This window comes from Schistocerca gregaria, chromosome 2, assembly GCF_023897955.1.
Source record: "Schistocerca gregaria isolate iqSchGreg1 chromosome 2, iqSchGreg1.2, whole genome shotgun sequence".
Lineage (NCBI taxonomy): Eukaryota > Metazoa > Arthropoda > Insecta > Orthoptera > Acrididae > Schistocerca > Schistocerca gregaria.
The window spans coordinates 842,364,900-842,382,621 of record NC_064921.1 but is presented as its reverse complement, the minus strand read 5'-3'; the positions used below and the strand labels follow the sequence as shown (position 1 = coordinate 842,382,621).

The window sequence follows — 17,722 nt, the reverse complement described above, 5'->3', positions numbered from 1 at the left end:
ATGACGAATTGCAACCGCGATTTAATTCGTCGTTGATGTCGGTGTGATATTCATCCAGTCACTTTTCGAATTTAATACGATTTATTGCACCATTAACTAGCTGTCGAGCTGCTACAGGCTCTTCATCAGATGGACTTATTACAGAAACATTATTTTCTGGAACATGTGCAGCTAAAATCCGGGGCACGATACTAGCGAAAATAACGGAAATTTAGGAACAAATTAACGAAATGTGTGCAAAACGAAACGATAGTTATGTTTTAGGATACTTTTTAGCCAGATCTCTCTCTCTCTCTGTCTCTCTCTCTCTCTCTTTCTCTCTCTCTCTCTCTCTCTCTCTCTCTCTCTCTCTCTCTCTCTCTCCTCTCTTTGTTTACAATAACAGATAATAGTTGCAACTGCAGTTTGCAAGATCTATGAGTGTTCATACGCTGATATTATAAGTGTAATATAGGTGAAAAAAGTTACACATAAACAATCAGAATTAAATATTTACCAAAAAAAATAAAAGAGCGAATGCATTACTAACGTATGTGGCAAATATAGATGAACCTGGAAAGCTCTTTAATTTAGCGTTTGTCTGTGGAAACATGCCGCTATAAGAAAACAAAGAACAAAACAGTTACGGTACTGCAAAAATAACGGAACGAAATCTTTGTGACGTGAATAAAAGCGTGAAAAGGTTAAAAGCATAAATGGTTGACATAAATGAACACTGAAAGCTGTAGGTGTATGCATGAGTTGAATATACTGTGAAATTGTAAGTTGTGCAGGAATATGAATATATCACATTTTTGTGGTTTTTTAAGCTTATTTGGTACCAGGATCTCTTGGAATTTATGGAAGGAAAAGATATTCACTCTGCTTGATCGTTAAGTATTTTGTGAGGCGACTCAAAAACATAAATAATAGGCGTATTCCGAAAGTAAGGTCCGATCGGTCACAAAATGGAAACCACAGTGTGAATCTGATAAAGCTTTGCGTAAGTGTGTTGAACATTGTCTCTAATATGCCCATTGATAGCGTCAGTCTGTCTAGCGCACAGTGAGCACGTAAAGATGCCTGGAAAGCAGCGCCTCCCATCAAGTATGTGTGCCTGTGAGAGATTTCGCCTGATTTGATGCAGCTCACACAACACACCTGTCATACATTCCCTTCTTCAGGACATTTCTCGGCCGTGCTCTGTAGGGGCTATGAGGATACCCCTGCAGCGTTTTCGGTGGGCAGTGTTTGATCGCCATCCATACAGTCCGGACTTTGCTCCCTCTCATTTTCATCTCGGCTGCCATGAATCCCTGGCTATGAAACCAATGTTTTGGCACAAGACAGTGGACTGCAGATCAGCATAGAATATCAGTGAAAAGTGCAGGCGGCTGCCTTCTATGACGAGAGTATCGGAAAGTTGGTACAACGCTACGACAAACGTCTGAAACGGAGCGGCGACTATGTAGAGACGTTGCTGGAAGGTGTAACTAACTATTGCAAATAAAACACTTGATTTTCACTGTGGTTTCCATTTCGCGACCGATCGGATTTTATTTTCGGAATATGCCTCGTGAGTCCAACTTCATGCCACACTTTTCCCACAATGATCATTCTACTACCCATGAAATCGTCTGTTCTGATGAAATTATATTTTCCTGGAGACGTGAGTTTCAAAAAGACAAGCCGATGCAATGAAGCAACATTTGTGCCGGAGTTGGTTTTTTTTGTTTTTTGTTACTTGATCGTTGAACATTTCACTCAGCATTTTTTTTTTATTACAGAGGACATCCAGCTCTCGGACTGAACAAGCTGAGCTACAGTGCCGGCTTGAACTGAGATCTCCTGTTTACTTGGTAGATATGTTAACCACTAAAGCACTGTAGCAAACACACCTGCATGGACTACTATAGTTCAGTGCCCTCCCTAACACTAGCTTCAGTTCACACCTTCATCCTATTTTTCCCCCTTTTTTTTAAATCGCCAGTATTGCAGAGGCTCTACGACACTGGAATAGCACCCCAGTTTTGTACGTAATGTGGAAGGTGTGAATTGAAGTTTATGACAAGGAGGGCTATGGACTACAATAGTTCGTACAGTATGGTACCCAAAATTCTACAGTGGTGTAATGGTTGGCACGTCTACATAGTAAGTGAAAAACCTGGGTTAAAGTCCTAGCTGTGGCATAAGTTTTAATTCCTTGCTTCACCTTCATTCTTGTTGAAAACCTCTGTGTTATACAGCCCTAACAAAGGTTCAATGACGAAACTGCTTCAACAGCTGGAGGTCTACATCCGGAAGGTAAACTCAAAATGCTGTTATAATCCACTCATTAAGTGGTATAATCTTATGCTAAAGGTATAATACAATAAGTCAAGTATTAAATTTAGACATCATATATGTTTCTAGAGGAGGGTAACTCACGGCGCGCAAATTATCCAGACTGTATTCATCCCGCATTTCAAAGTGAGAGCACTTATAGAGTCCTAAAAAAAACTTTACTAAAAATTCCAAACCTTTTTGATATTTTTCTCTCTGAAAAACAAAAAACAAAAACAAAAAACAAAAAAATGAAAGGATAAAATAATCTACGTTTATGACATGTTCGCTGTTCACACAGTAAAACTTCAGCATCAGATAACACGTGTTAACCTATAATTCTATTCGAAACAGTTTCGCAGATAGTAACCAAATTTAGTACTCAATGTACCTGCAATATTTTATCATTGTACAACACACAGTTCAGAAGATACGTCATCATAGAGATGAACGAAAAACTACGTGTTTTATGTAAGGGGCGATCAAAGTTTCTGTTCCAAGGCTGAATCGGTATGACAATCAGGACTGCTGCAATCATCCTAACGACACGCCATGTAAAAGATAACTGTTGGATGCAACACCCTACGCTGCTGCATGAAGAAGTAACTGCCTGTCGCAGCAGGAATTGGCGGTCCTTCAAGGTCTTTTTATGGGGCCCAAGACATGACAGTCAGATAGGGAGAGGTCAGGACTGTAGGGGAGGGGGGAGGGGGGTGTGTGGCTTCGCGTAGCTGCTGCTAGTCTCTCACATCGAGCCATTGTTTGCGGCCCCCTCCCCGTCTTGTGTGTGTGTGTGTGTGTGTGTGTGTGTGTGTGTGTGTGTGTGTGTTAGTTTATATTAAGCAGTGTGTAAGCCTTGAGACCGATGACCTTTGCAGTTTGGATCCTTAGGAACTTGACACAAATTTTCAAAATTGACCTTTCCACATTGGAGGTTTTCGATAGACATTCTGCCCTACATATATCCTTCGTTCTTCAATGAATGTCTGCAAGCTTTTGTCCCTTGGCAGCCAAGAAAAGAATAACAGCACTTAAGTCCTGTTTGGAAGCATTTGGTAATAATGTCACTGTGTGAGTAGTCCACCTTGCCGCATTTACCACATGTACATTGGCAAGAACTGAATGCCACACTGATCCCTTTCCTACATGTCGGTGCTTATATAATCCGTTGGAGTCGCGCTACGTTCCTTATAGCCCATAGCAACACCCTCAAACGGAAACTTTTTGATCACCATTTATACATGAGAGTTTGATTCTTTAAAGAACGTATGTGGGATTACTGGTCTCTTATTTGTTTTGACCCATATGTCTTGCACTGATTATAATCCCAAAGTTGATTAACTCGAGATGTGCAAGCATGTTCACTACACATGCGTCTACAAGAGACTACTCACGCTGTACTCCGCATGTCGCCGCCGCATCTGTGGGTCGTACGGCGAACACATTCATGTAAGGCGACAAATACCATGATGTTTGGCCACTCTGTTTAATGTAATGCTTTGGTATGTGGATGTCTGCATAGGAATGGTTTTATTTTGGTGTGATGAGTGACCAGCCCAGTAATAGAAAAACTTTGGACTATTAGCTTTTTAGATTACTAATGATTTCATCAAAAAGCTAAACAATAGATTTCGGACTCGCTAACTGTAATTATAATAGGCGGACTGCACCAGAATGCCTTGGTGAGACGGGATGTCATGAAATTTTAAAGTATACTGCTCTGTTGTGTCCTAATACACAAAGTAGCGAGTGACTGACGGTGACACATGTCGTACTGCTGGTGACACATGAGATGGAGAATGGTGCTGTTGTTCCAGCAGATTCAGGTACTTTTGGCGGCGCAATCGTACGATGTAATCTGATTGGTAAGTGTGAAAGATCTACTGAGGATCAACTTTTTTATATGTGAGAGATTTTGAAACGTGCCAGAACCAAAAACATTAAATGTTGAGTATTTACCGCAGGCTGTAGCCCACAGCTCAAAAATGGTTCAAATGGCTCTGAGCACTATGGAACTTAACTTTTGAGGTCATCAGTCCCCTAGAACTTTGAACTACTTAAACCTAACTAAGGACATCACACACATGCATTCCCGAGGCAGGATTCGAACCTGCGACCGTAGCGGTCACGCGGTTCCAGACTGAAGCGCCTAGAACCGCTCAACCACATCGGCCGGCACTTGTCTACAACCTGTACTGGTACATCAATTATGTATATTCTTATGAAGCCGATACATGTTTCTTTAAAGTTGCTTGCCCAGCGTCGGGGGATAAATACGCTGCTGCAGTCCCATGCTTGCATGTTCAAAACAACATTGCATGGTAATTCGGAATAACACGGGCACTACAAAATCGTATTTATTCGCCGACACCGTGCAAGCAACAATCAAGCAAAATGTCTCTCCTGTACGGGAATATGCATAATGTATGCAGAGTACAAATTGCAGGCACTAGGATGACGACATATGAATGTTTGGGTCTGGCAGTGAGGCGTGCTCGGATACTCTAATGGTAAGGCCGACTAGTGGGAAATCCGGTTTCGAGTCCCCGTCCGACACGGATTTTCATTGTCGTTATTCCATTCCACAGCTGATGGTTGTCTATTCGCAACTGCAAATAGATTTAGTGCAGCTAATTCCATTCCAAACTTGACTGTAGGCAATATATGGAATTACACATGCGTCTTGCGAGTAATAATACGAATTACGAAAGGAACTTCTCAGTTACCCATTCATTAGGTTAATAGACACGGGGAGTCTACTAGAGCACAAAGATATGAATAAAATGTGTGGGGTGTCACTATGAATAATTAAGACACTTTAAAACACCCCATATTGATTTCCACTAATAACTGTTGAAACTTGTTATCTAATAGTTATAACGCTTGGGAGAAGGTTTAGTTTACAGCTTAATAATTGCGGTACCTGTTGTTGTTGTTGTGGTCTTCAGTCCTGAGACTGGTTTGATGCAGCTCTCCATGCTACCCTATCCTGTGCAAGCGTCTTCATCTCCATGTACCTACTGCAACCTACATCCTTCTGAATCTGCTTAGTGCATTCATCTCTTGGTCTCCCTCTACGATTTTTACCCTCCACGCTGCCCTCCAATGCTAAATTTGTGATCCCTTGATGCCTCAGAACATGTCCTACCAACCGGTCCCTTCTTCTTGTGAAGTTGTGCCACAAACTCCTCCCCAATTCTATTCGATACCTCTCATTAGTTATGTGATCTACCCATCTAATCTTCAGCATTCTTCTGTAGCACCACATTTCGAATTTTCTATTGTCTTCTTGTCCAAACTATTTATCGTCCATGTTTCACTTCCATGCATGGCTACACTCCATACAAATACTTTCAGAAACGACTTCCTACATTCACAGTCACCCATTCAATATGTTAATAGACGTGGCGAATCTTCTAGTGCACAAAAATTTGAATAAAATATGTGGGGTGGCGCTATGAATAATTAAGCCACTTTAAAACACCCCATATTGATTTCCACTAATAACTGTTCGGATACTTGTTATCTAATAATTATAACGCTTGGGAGAAGGTTTAGTTTACAGCTTAATAATTACGGTACTTATAATGCTTATTTGTGATAATGATTAATGGAATAGGACAGTGAGAGTTGCCGTCACAATGAGCTGATTTGCGATAACTATTAATCGACTGAGAGAGTGAGGGTCACCATCACAATGAGATAATAACTGGAGCGAGGACCGGGCTCAGTGGATGCGTGTTGGGCGGTACTCACTGACGTGCACGATGCGCTGCGTGGCCAGGTCCCGCAGCACGTCTTCGATCACGGGGTCTCCCGCGCGGTACAGTTCGTGCTGCGAGATGCGCCGGTGGAAGCGCTCCAGTGACGTCAGGTTCTTCCTGCGAACACAATCAACAGACATGCGGTTAGACGCCGCATTTGTATTCCGTCACAACCATCGGAAAATAACTCTACATTCAGCTCTGTCGGAAAGAGCAAAACATAGAAATACGTAGCAAGCTCAGACAGGGCTGCAGGGGGAACAACGGCCGTAGAAAACAAGACTGTGAAGCAGCCACAAGTCGCATACAAATCTCCTTTACTTTAACACGTTTCCGTAGCTAGACACAAGCATTCTCAGGAATTTCCTTGCAAACGGCCAGATATTAAATGTATCTGGCTGCGTACAGCGGTACAGTGGCGACGTTTGACAGCCGGATATAGTGAACATCCAGTGAAATGTCATGACAAATATGAATGCTGCCGGGTCAAGATATGAAACCAAATTTCTTGACTTTTCTCAATCACTTAATGTAACCAATTTGACCATTAGATGATGTCTTCGAGTCGGAATTAAATTTGCAATGTCGCCTTTTTGTATCCTACTGTTTTCCAACACAACACCCAGAGGATCCAAGTTCTACACGAGACAGAGAGACGTCGAAAGATGACTAAAATTTGAAATAACATGGTTCGCAGACGACATAGTCCTTGGGGTGTACGTAAAGAAGACTTAAAAAACTTGTTGAACGGAATAGTATACCTATCATAGAATATAATTGAGAGGTAAATAAAGCAAATACATTGATCAAGATTACTAGAACGTAGAATAACGACCTTTTTTCGAGTCGTTACTCTTCTGGCTGCATTACTGCCGCTCCCCACGAATTTCTCGCTTCTTCATCTCAGAGTAGCACCTGAAAGCTGAATGGCCGGCTGGAGTGGCCGTGCGGTTCTAGGCGCTACAGCCTGGAGCCGAGCGACCGCTACGGTCGCAGGTTCGAATCCTGCCTCGGGCATAGATGTGTGTGATGTCCTTAGGTTAGTTAGGTTTAATTAGTTCTACGTTCTAGGCGACTGATGAGCTCAGACGTGACGTCGCATAGTGCTCAGAGCCACTTGAACCATCTTTGCACTTGCTGACTGTGTTCCAGTCTTAGTCTACAGCTTCCTCTAGTACCACGCGAGATATTCACTGATGTCTTGACAGATGTCCCACCATACCGTCCCTTCTTCTTGTCAGTGTTCTCTAATATTCCTTTCCTCGTTGATTCTCCGAAGATCCTCCTCTCCTAATTTTCAACGTTCTGTTGTTACAGCACATCTCCATTGCTACGATTCTCTTCTTTTACCAGAGCCTATGTTTCACTACCATAAAATGCTGTGCTCCAAACGCACATTCTCACTCATTTCTTCCTCAAATTAAGTTTGAGACTAGTAGACTTTTCTTGGCCAGGAATGCCCTTTATGCCATTCACAGTCTGCTTCTTATGTCCTCCTTGCTCCGACCATAATGTGTTATTTTGATACCTGAGTAGCACAGTTCCTTAACTTCAGAAGGAGTAAAAAAGACTAGAACATGCAACGAATGTTTATGAAACATTTTTAACATCAGGAATTGCAAGTAAAAACGGTCGTATTTAGATTGTCGCAAGCGTTTTGTTTTAAGGGTTTAAGATATCAGTGGTCTGGTATAAAACATATTTACATTTTTGATTTGCTATCCGTATCTAAAAGTAATTATTTACAGAGGATGTTACCCTGTGGTTTTTACATCTAGAAAGTAAACCAAAATTACAATTGTCTTTCATTTCATATCACCGATGAGTTTTTTGTTGTATATATAAAAAAATTCCCGAGTCGGATATGGTAACAGAAACAAATTTTTTTGTAGTTGCTAAAACGGATGTTAGGTACCTGAAAACATTTTGTTAACGATATCGACGTGCAAGTTTTAGATCCGGGAAGTAAACGGAAATTATACATATTTTTACTCTAGACCACCGATGGTGTTTTATCCTCCTCAGGCGCTGTATAGTATTAACTGTGCGGTACATCAAACTTATTTGCTCTTCTAGCTGTGCCTCATTCTGGGATGCACTTTTCCTGTGAATCACTTGATTACGTTTTCTGCACATTCCCTGTATATGGTAGCATCTGCTCGAACAAAGCTGTTTATCACAGTGCCAGCATGTTTTCGAGAAGTAAAGGCAATTTATGTTCTTTTTGCAGTAATTGTGAACTACAGTGCGTGCAGAATATGTTGTAATATTATAGTACCTCACACAATCGATTAAGTGACTGTTTATTTCATCAAAGCAGTACAGCGATGTATTTTTTTGAAGTAGCACTGGGTTACATTCAGGGACGACCTGTATTTTCACATTACAGTGGCTCTGCTTTTAAAATTTTCAGCTGTATAATTTTGCGTTTTCTGGGTGCAGCGTGTATTTCAGTTATTTTATGACTATATAGTATTCACTTTGGCCATGTATTAAAAGTTTGGTGATTTGCACCAATTTCTTAAATTTTGTGTTTTAGACTTAATTTCACACAGAACAATGCATTGACCACCGATATAAACTTTTCATTCATAACATCGAAGCTCAGGACCGAGAATGTTATAATAACAAAAAAAAAGGAACTTGTATAATAACATAAACAGGCATTTTTATCAGTGGCAAAGGCAGATCTAGATATCTAAAAAAAGTTCGTCACTAAAGATATTGACGTGTGATTTCTAGCAAACTAAAATTGAAATACAAGGTGTTCTAAAATGATCTTTAGATATTTGATCACGTACATTTGGGAAATAGGATATGTAGAAAGGTGCTGTTTGTGCATAATGTTCACGCGCACCTAAAGACTCTTTTGTTTTTGCCGATTAGCTAATCACGAGAAAGACCACCCTCCCAGAAGATGGCACAGTGTGTGACATCGTTGACAGATACCAAATCTGACAACCAGGTAAGGGCGGAATTTTTAGGAACGTTACAGAAGCACACCACAATCACGTCAGACCAGCCGACAGTGGTACATGAGGTTCAAGGAATCCAGAAGTGTCATGAATTCTGGGTGTGCAAGCACAAGTGATACAGATGCGAGCTCAACCAAACCAATATGTCAAGCGTCTCGACAGTTCCAGTTACCACCTCACCAAACACAGTGCAGGGAGTACAAGCTTCATGCGTACATGGTGCAACTGCTGCGTGCGCTTCAACATGAATGACGGGCCAAAGCGCAAAGCTTCTACGGCTGACATTCTGAGTCACATCACCGATGACCAAGGCTATCTGAAAAACGTGATATTCACGGACAAAGATTGCTTTCTTGTGTCCGGGAAGGTAAACCGACTCAGTGCGATGATACAGTGCTCTCAGAATCTCCAAGTTTAGCATGAAAATTGCTCACGTCAGTCCAGAGGTAAATGTGTGGTGTGGTCTGCTTCAGTACAGTGTGTTGAAACCGTTTTTCCTTGCAAAAGTCACCAGACATAGACGAATTAGGTTTTTTTCTTTTGGATTTATGAAGGATGCTCTTTACCAGACGCCGATGCAAGACTAGCAGGAACAGCGAGTGTCCGTCCGCAGTGGCCGAGCTGTTCTAGGCGCTTCAGTCTGGAACCGCGCGGTCGCTACGGTCGCAGGTTCGAATCTTGACTCATGCATGAATGTGTGTGACATTCTTAGGTTAGTTATGTTTAAGTAGCTCTAACTTCTAGGGGACTGATGACGTCAGATTTTAAGTCGCATAGTACTCAGAGCCATTTAAACCATTTTTGAACAGCGAGCTAGCATCAGAGCAGCAATAGAAAAGTTAAGTGGGAGGAACTGGAATATCGCTCAGATATTCTGTGTGCTATAGATAGCGCACACATTGCTTTTAAATGGCTATTGAAACTCTAGGTTTGCGTGAACATTATGCCGCATACCGCACCTATTTCTGAAATACACATGATAAAAGCTGTAAAGATAATTTTGAGGCACCCTGCGTATTTCACTCAAGATCACTGACGAAGTTTTAAATTAAGAAACCAAGAATCATGTAGTAATATAAATATGCGTTTTTAGGAATTGCAAAGACGGATTTTAAATACCTTTAAAAACTGTAAAGCAACTAAGGTTATCTTAGAGAAAGGATGCTTAGCGTAGCATCTACTTTGAGATGAAAGGATTAATACAGTAATAGAGATGATGGAAGATGGCATTAAACCAGTGGAACGAATGACGACGTAAAGAGGTTGTTGGGGTATATCTCGAGAAGGTTGCAAGGGAGAACAGGAACAGAGTGCGGTAATTGTTAGATACTTTGTCAGTGAAAAGAAAGATTTTTTAAAAAATTGTACCAATTGTAGACAGATTTCTATTGAGCAGCACAATGCTGAGCTTTACAAAACAATATGGAACAACACACTCTATTACTACTTCCTCGACTTGGCGCACCAATACACAGAGACTTCGTTATTCAGAACTGCAGCGCCCGGAATTGGTCCTCGGGCGTGCGGGTGCACTCTAGGCGCTTGCCTTCGTAATGGGGGCCAAGTAATTCAGACCGACTCACAAGTACATCTGGCGGCAGACAACGGCCGGCAGCTCTGTGCGGTAAGTGAAAGAAAACAATTACCGCGAAATAATTTCCAGTCGACTCGGCGGTAAAAGCTGACATTCGTAATAAATTCCCGTCGCGGGTCCCAGGTCCCCCTGCGCTTTTGTTTGAGGAGTAATTACGCCGCGAGGGCGAGAGTGGAGGGGGAAGTTGTGCATTTGGTGAGGGGAAGGAAAAGAAGGGGGGTGGGTGAGGGTGGGAGGGTTGCCCTCGAGAACACTCGGCGTCCAATTCCTGAAAACAAACCTCCACTTCTCTGGCAGTTAAAGAAGGAAATAATATCGGGAAAGCAGGGCGGCCGTCGGCGAAACCTGGAGTGGTTGCAGGCGAAGGGCCTCGGCGGGGATTTTCCTCCTCTCCGGGGAAAGCCCCAATTTTCCGCGCTCCAGATGTAGCAGCAATGCGCAAAGAAACATACTGCTCGAGAATTCACATGACATCCGAATTGCTGGAACTGTGCTGCTCAACTCACACCACGTTGCGTTGACGAGTGGTGCTTTCAATGTTTTAACTTTTTGCCGTCAGGGCAACGAATGTCTGAAGGTGCTCTCGTCTGTAAATTGAATCTGGCTAAAAAGCAACACATATCTACGGCGGCGATTTATTTGTACATTAATTTCCAACCGTCACAATTCTCCCTGAGATGTCCTTTTTGCTAAGAAAACGTATCTTGTAGGACATTTTGTGCTTTTGGAAGCATCGTTTGTATTTGTAACACCCCAACTACCGAAACACTGTCATTCTGACAGTGACGGTAGCTACTGTCGACAAAATTTACATTTGTGATAATTTGGTCAACAGGAATGTCATGTGAATAATAATATTTACCAAGAAATAGAGACTGAATGAAAGAATTTGATAGGACACGCAACAAAAACATCAAAGAAAGAATTGCAAAATAATTAATAACGAATTTTAAAGCCCAGATGGTAAATTGGCCAAAGATAACATTTACCTTAGAAGAGAGTTGTAACCTCATCGAAAAGAAATTTCGATGTGACTGCAAGGTAATTCAGGAATGGAAATGTTAGCTTCAGTCGCTATCTAGTCGCTCTCTAGTAGTATTGCGATAGTAGCATGCATTTAAGCGCTACTAGATTGTTATAAGCTAGACGGAAGTTTGAAAGTTTTGCGATATAGACTGAAGTATTATTCAGAAGTCATACTAAAGCAAAGTCATCTTTAGCGTTAGCAAGACAACGGGATCGGAGATTCGCGACGAAATTAAATCGTGTGAGAATTGTGACGGGACTAACCCTTCGTGTTGCTGAATAAGCACCAACATTAGAGGACACTGAAAAAGAAAGATCGCTGACAGAAAAACAATTATTAGTCTCGAGTAGGTAACAGACAAACGCCGAGTTGTCGGAAGTTGTCGTCAACGACAGGATTACTGATGCAAACGGAAGCAATTCCCTGAGTGATAAAATTGGATTCAAACTTTAATTCTTCGTGTCGCCTACGTAAATGAATAGACATTATCATGTATGTTGCTGACAATTAATTGGCTATTAGAATATTATGAAGTGAAATGTGAATTCGTGGTTATTTAACACTGAACAGTCATCGATTTGTCTCAAGATTACGACGCATTCTGAACATTGCTTAAATATATGTTATCTCTGGAATTACGTCGTGTAGTTATTGAACACGCGACGTAGCGACGTCTTGACAACGGAATAACAATTTATTAACTTAAGATCCTCGCAATTTCATAATGTGGCCACGACTTGGGTGATGAATTGAAGTGTCAACACTTTATATTATTAATATTCGACATCCATTATCTAACCGGGCATAATAAAAAGAAAAACTACAGATAGGCAGTTCGCGCAAGCTGAAAGTCTTTCGCGGATTGACAACAACAGAAAACTGGTGGTCATCACTTCAGGTCAAGGAAATTATCGCGTCATCGAGTGGTGCAATTGCCGCGTTTCAAGAAGCAGAGCAGCTTACAAATTCTGACGCGCTGCTCTATCGAAATATTGATATTAATCACGAAAGACGGTATCTGAAATATGACCAAACCACGCGAGGGGTCTGTGTTTTTCTGCTAGTTACAGAGTGGCGTTGTTGTGAACGACAGACGCCGTTCCACGTCATACCGACTGGAACAACCATCGCCACCGAGTCGTGTCAACTCTAAGGAGACGCCGACGCCACATATTACAGTTTCTGAGAACAAGGCTCGCCACTCATAATAACGGAAATTACCTTAGTTGTTATAGCCTTACTGCTTCGGCTAAGGGTATACCAATTTGTTAACTCTAGCATCCGTCCTAGAGTTACGAAATAGGTGTAGTTTTATTAATAGTTCTGATTTAGATTATTCGATCACCTTTTTAAAACCATAGACAACACACGTAATGGAAGAAACCACCCTCAAGGGGGAAAAAAATAGCACCTGCGCAGCTAACTGTGACGTCAACTGGCTCCTGAATCTGAAGTGGTTGTCGGAACCATTCTCGCACTTAAACATTGAGACTTATGTTTTGCGTACTGTCCTGTATCACTCTATACGTTTACCTATAGTACAATATTATCATTTATGTATTTATTAAATATGAAATTTTAAAAGTAAAAACTTTAAATGCCCAGGACGCAATTTTCCTATCACAGTTAAAGTTCGATAACTAGTTTCGATTGCTATCTGCAACTATCTTCGTATCAGTAACACATGTACGAAACATAGCCCAAGAAAATAATGTACAATCAAGTAGAATACAAAAACACTGTGTTTTTTTTGTTTTTTTTTTGTCGTCTGTCTACCGACTGGTTTGATACGGCCCGCCACGAATTCCTTTCCTGTGCTAACCTCTTCATCTCAGAGTAGCACTTGCAACCTACTTCCTCAATTATTTGCTTGACGTATTCCAATCTTTGTCTTCCTCTACAGTTTTTGCCCTCTACAGCTCCCTCTAGTGCCATGGAAGTCATTCCCTCATGTCTTAGCAGATGTCCTATCATCCTGTCCCTTCTCCTTATCAGTGTTTTCCACATATTCCTTTCCTCTCCGATTCTGCGTAGAACCTCCTCATTCCTTACCTTATCAGTCCACCTAATTTTCAACATTCGTCTATAGCACCACATCTCAAATGCTTCGATTCTCTTCTGTTCCGGTTTTCCCACAGTCCATGTTTCACTACCATACAATGCTGTACTCCAGACGTACATCCTCAGAAATTTCTTCCTCAAATTAAGGCCAGTATTTGATATTAGTAGACTTCTCTTGGCCAGAAATGCCTTTTTTGCCATAGCGAGTCTGCTTTTGATGTCGTCCTTGCTCCGTCCGTCATTGGTTATTTTACTGCCTAGGTAGCAGAATTCCTTAACTTCGTTGACTTCGTGACCATCAATCCTGATGTTAAGTTTCTCGCTGTTCTCATTTCTACTACTTCTCATTACCTTCGTCTTTCTCCGATTTACTGTGCTACACCTGAGCAAAAACGACGGGGAGCCAGTTCTAGAAGTAAAACTGAACATTTGACAAATCCTATTAATAGTTAAGAATAAACTATGTTAATGCTTATGAGATAACATAAAGTTCAAAATATGTAAAGGTGATGAGTAAGCATTGGAAAGCAGATGCAGAGTAAGCTTTTTGAGATTTCTGGTCTATAATTCTTTCGACAGGTCTACAACCTGATTTGCTCACAGTGACATTTTCTACTACGTACTGTTATTGTTTTGGTACTTACGAATGCATATTGTTGCATGACTACAACTAACGATGATTTCCAATGCTTTTTCACCGTCTTTTCTTATTTTGAACGGTTTATTATCTGATTATCATTAACAAATCTTGTACTACACTATTAAATGCCTTTGTCAGATGTTCAGTTATGTTTCCTACACATGATACAGACCTGAAGATGGTTGCAGATAGCAATCGAAACTAGTTATAGAACTTTAATTGTGATAGGAACATTGCGGTGTAGGTATAAAAAAGATTTTTCTTTTAAAAATTTTGTTTTTAATAAACCAAATTAAGACCGCCGCCTCTTCCCCTCTGACCATATCATGCTTCACATATTTATTTATTATTTCTGTGCACTGAAAAGTGTTGAAGGACTACTTTTTTTAAGGGTTCAGTGTTTTAGAAAGTCAAATAAAAGATTACTGCCATTAAAAAATGAGGTTAATAAATACTGATTTATAGAAATGCATTGAAAAAGATTTGATGGGTTCATCGATTGTACTCCACGATGGATTCAAGACTGCATCCGAGCAAGGGGATGGATTGACTTTGCTCAGGAGTGCTGTGAAAAAGTCCCTTGGGAAACACACGACTTTGTCGTCACACACATCTTTGCTTTTTTGATCTGGTGACCTGGACATGGACATGCTGTAAGTGAGTGTACACGCATGCTTCCGAGACATTTTTTTTCTATGCCATGAATTTAGAGATAAAGGTGTGATGCAAAACTTTTGTATATCCGTATGTATATAGTTTGATAAAATATCCACACATGCATTAATAATGAATCGCACGCAACTGAAAAAGTTAAAAACACACTGAAGTGGGGGGCAAAAGTGCCTGGATTCGAGATAGTTTTTAGTGGGCCGTGAGACAACTCTTACTAAAAAAAAAATCGCACAAGCGTAATTGATCAGAGCTCACGTGAAGAAATGAAAACATAATTGAGGGAGAGTGAAGGAGGTACTGTCTAATGATGGCACATGCGTAGCAGAATGCGGTAGATCGCCTTAGCGGCAGCATGGAAGCGCAGGTGATCCGGATTCGATCGTTATTACAAATCTCCACCGTAATTCCGGATGATAAGCGAAAATAAGATCGTTAACTGTTTTCCCGACTAACTGACAAACTTTTATAGGCCTTCTAGTACCTGTGGCACTCAGTTAAACTGCTTATCACTTAGACAGCAGTACCATGTGGTATGCAGACTGACCTAATCAAGGAATCGCGTCTTTACGGCAGAACAACTCATAGCTCCAATACTCTTTTTTTTCTTTTCTTTTTTCACTGCGTGACTTATTATCTGAGGTCATCAGTCCCCTAGACTTACAACTACTTAAACCTAACTAACCTATGGACATCGCACACATCCATGCTCGGGGCAGGATTCGAACCTGCAGCAGCAGCAGAAGCGCGGTTCCGGACGAAAGCGCCTAGAACCACACGGCCACCGCGGCAGGCGAAGACAACGACCTGCTGCGCAGAAGGCTCTACGTTTCGTAGCCAACCTAGCTTTGGTAATTTGCACAGGTTTGGACAGGCTCTTGAGCTACGGTAAGTTGCCAGACGCTGACTTCTTCTAACGGCCAGAGCCGCTTCTCTGGTGAATTCATGTGTCAAAGGGAAGTGTCCCCTGCCCCGAACATTCCCACAAGAAAACATAAGAATTAATTTCTGTCTCAATTTATTGACAAAAAGATTTTCCTAATCTGAACACAAATGGTCTCCTTCGACTGATGCTGAAAGTCAACACAGATAAAGTCCAAAAAGGCAGTAAACTGGAAGAAAATCTTCGACGAAACGGGAAAAACACTGCATGCTTAATAATAAAGTCCTATTACTGGAACACCCAAAGATATTCTCTGTGATATGATTCAGACCTCTCATTTTATTGAGAACTCGAAAATATCCAAGTCCATAGTCTCGCTGGGAGGCGTAAATCTGAAGAGAATGAACCTCAAGATTGCGAAAAGTCCGGTATAAAAGACCCTTCACTGTCACCGGAAATGTCTGACAACAACGAATGAAATCAACAGTTCCCGCGAGGTCGTCGCCGAACTTATCACTGTCCATTGCAGGTGGGGGTAGAGTGCGGTTGTAGGCAGTGCTGGGGCTGTAGCAGAAAACACCAGTTGACTAACTGCGATGGAACTGCCTGCATTGTGATCGGCGTGGTCCTAAATACTCTCCTGGCGGAGGTATACTTGCATTAGATTGACCACATGTGACGCGGCGGATGCAGTAAAAGATCCGCAGCAGGAGCGATCCCTATCGACAATGTACACGTCACCAGTTCTCGCGTCAAGTGCAGGCGAAGGCCCTCTGCGGGCCGAACTGCAATTTCTTGACTCACTGTACTGCAACCGTTGGCTCGCAGGAACTGTGCTTGCTGCATCCCGTCAGGTAGAGATGTGTTGCGGGGTGCGTCGGCGGCTGATCACTTCACGATGGGCCAGACAGTCTGCGCAAACTTGGCAAAAACGGCTTCGCCATCTTGACGAAGATTGCTAACTTATGAATTAAATGCCATGACGACCAGCAAAAATGACTGACAATAGCTCTATGCTTGGGCATCATTACTGACTGTTTTATACTGAATATGGTGTAGTGTCATGAGATACAGTTGTCCAAGTAGTATATTAATAAACACAAACAGTACAAATCCACATAATCATACACCATTTCAGGGAAGAATAGCTCGATGTTCTAACGAGACATTCTCAGGTGAAATAGGTAGAAATAGGCTATTATCAACCGACAAGCTACTTAGACTGCATTACACATCCAAATGTAGCATATCACTTCTCTCTACACATTACAACTTATTTTTACCACAGTTCTTGATGTACGTTTTGTATTTATTTATTTTTAATTTTTATTTTCTCTTATTTTAGTTTAATTTTTATTTTATTCTCCTTTATTTTTTATTTTTTTTATGTTTTCATTACATAAAATATAAATTATGAATTACATTCTCCTCTACTAGGCAGAAACAAATCATATGGAACCACTAGAAGAAACTTAAGGGATTACATTGTGTGTAGTCTTAGAGAAACTTTTATATATTAACAACTGCATACCAATAAGAGAGTAACAATAAGAAGTTTTCGTTATTAGATTTAGTAGCATCTGATCTACCTTATAATATAGGAATATCACTGCTAGGCTCAAAGGCTTCTTAATCTCTAATTAACCTAATTCTGATGTGAGCATAATAGCTAAGACCACCGGTCGCGAATGCCTTCATTGTATGATCTGATACTACTTAAACAACAACCTACTTAGACTATGTTACACATTCAACTGTCGCATATCGCTTCCCTCTTACCATAGTTATTGGATTACGTTTTACTTGTT

General features: G+C 41.1%; 1 protein-coding gene across 5 annotated transcripts in view; it reads right to left on the bottom strand.

The window, feature by feature from the left end:
* The window catches only part of LOC126335195 (extracellular serine/threonine protein CG31145), a 1,599,051-nt gene that overhangs the window by 158,813 nt on the left and 1,422,516 nt on the right, over positions 1–17,722 (bottom strand). For all 5 annotated transcript variants that reach the window (XM_049998199.1, XM_049998198.1, XM_049998200.1 and 2 more), the window contains one exon: positions 6,058–6,182. In XM_049998199.1, coding sequence (XP_049854156.1) covers positions 6,058–6,182 — 125 coding nt within the window. The remainder of the gene's footprint in view (positions 1–6,057; positions 6,183–17,722) is intronic.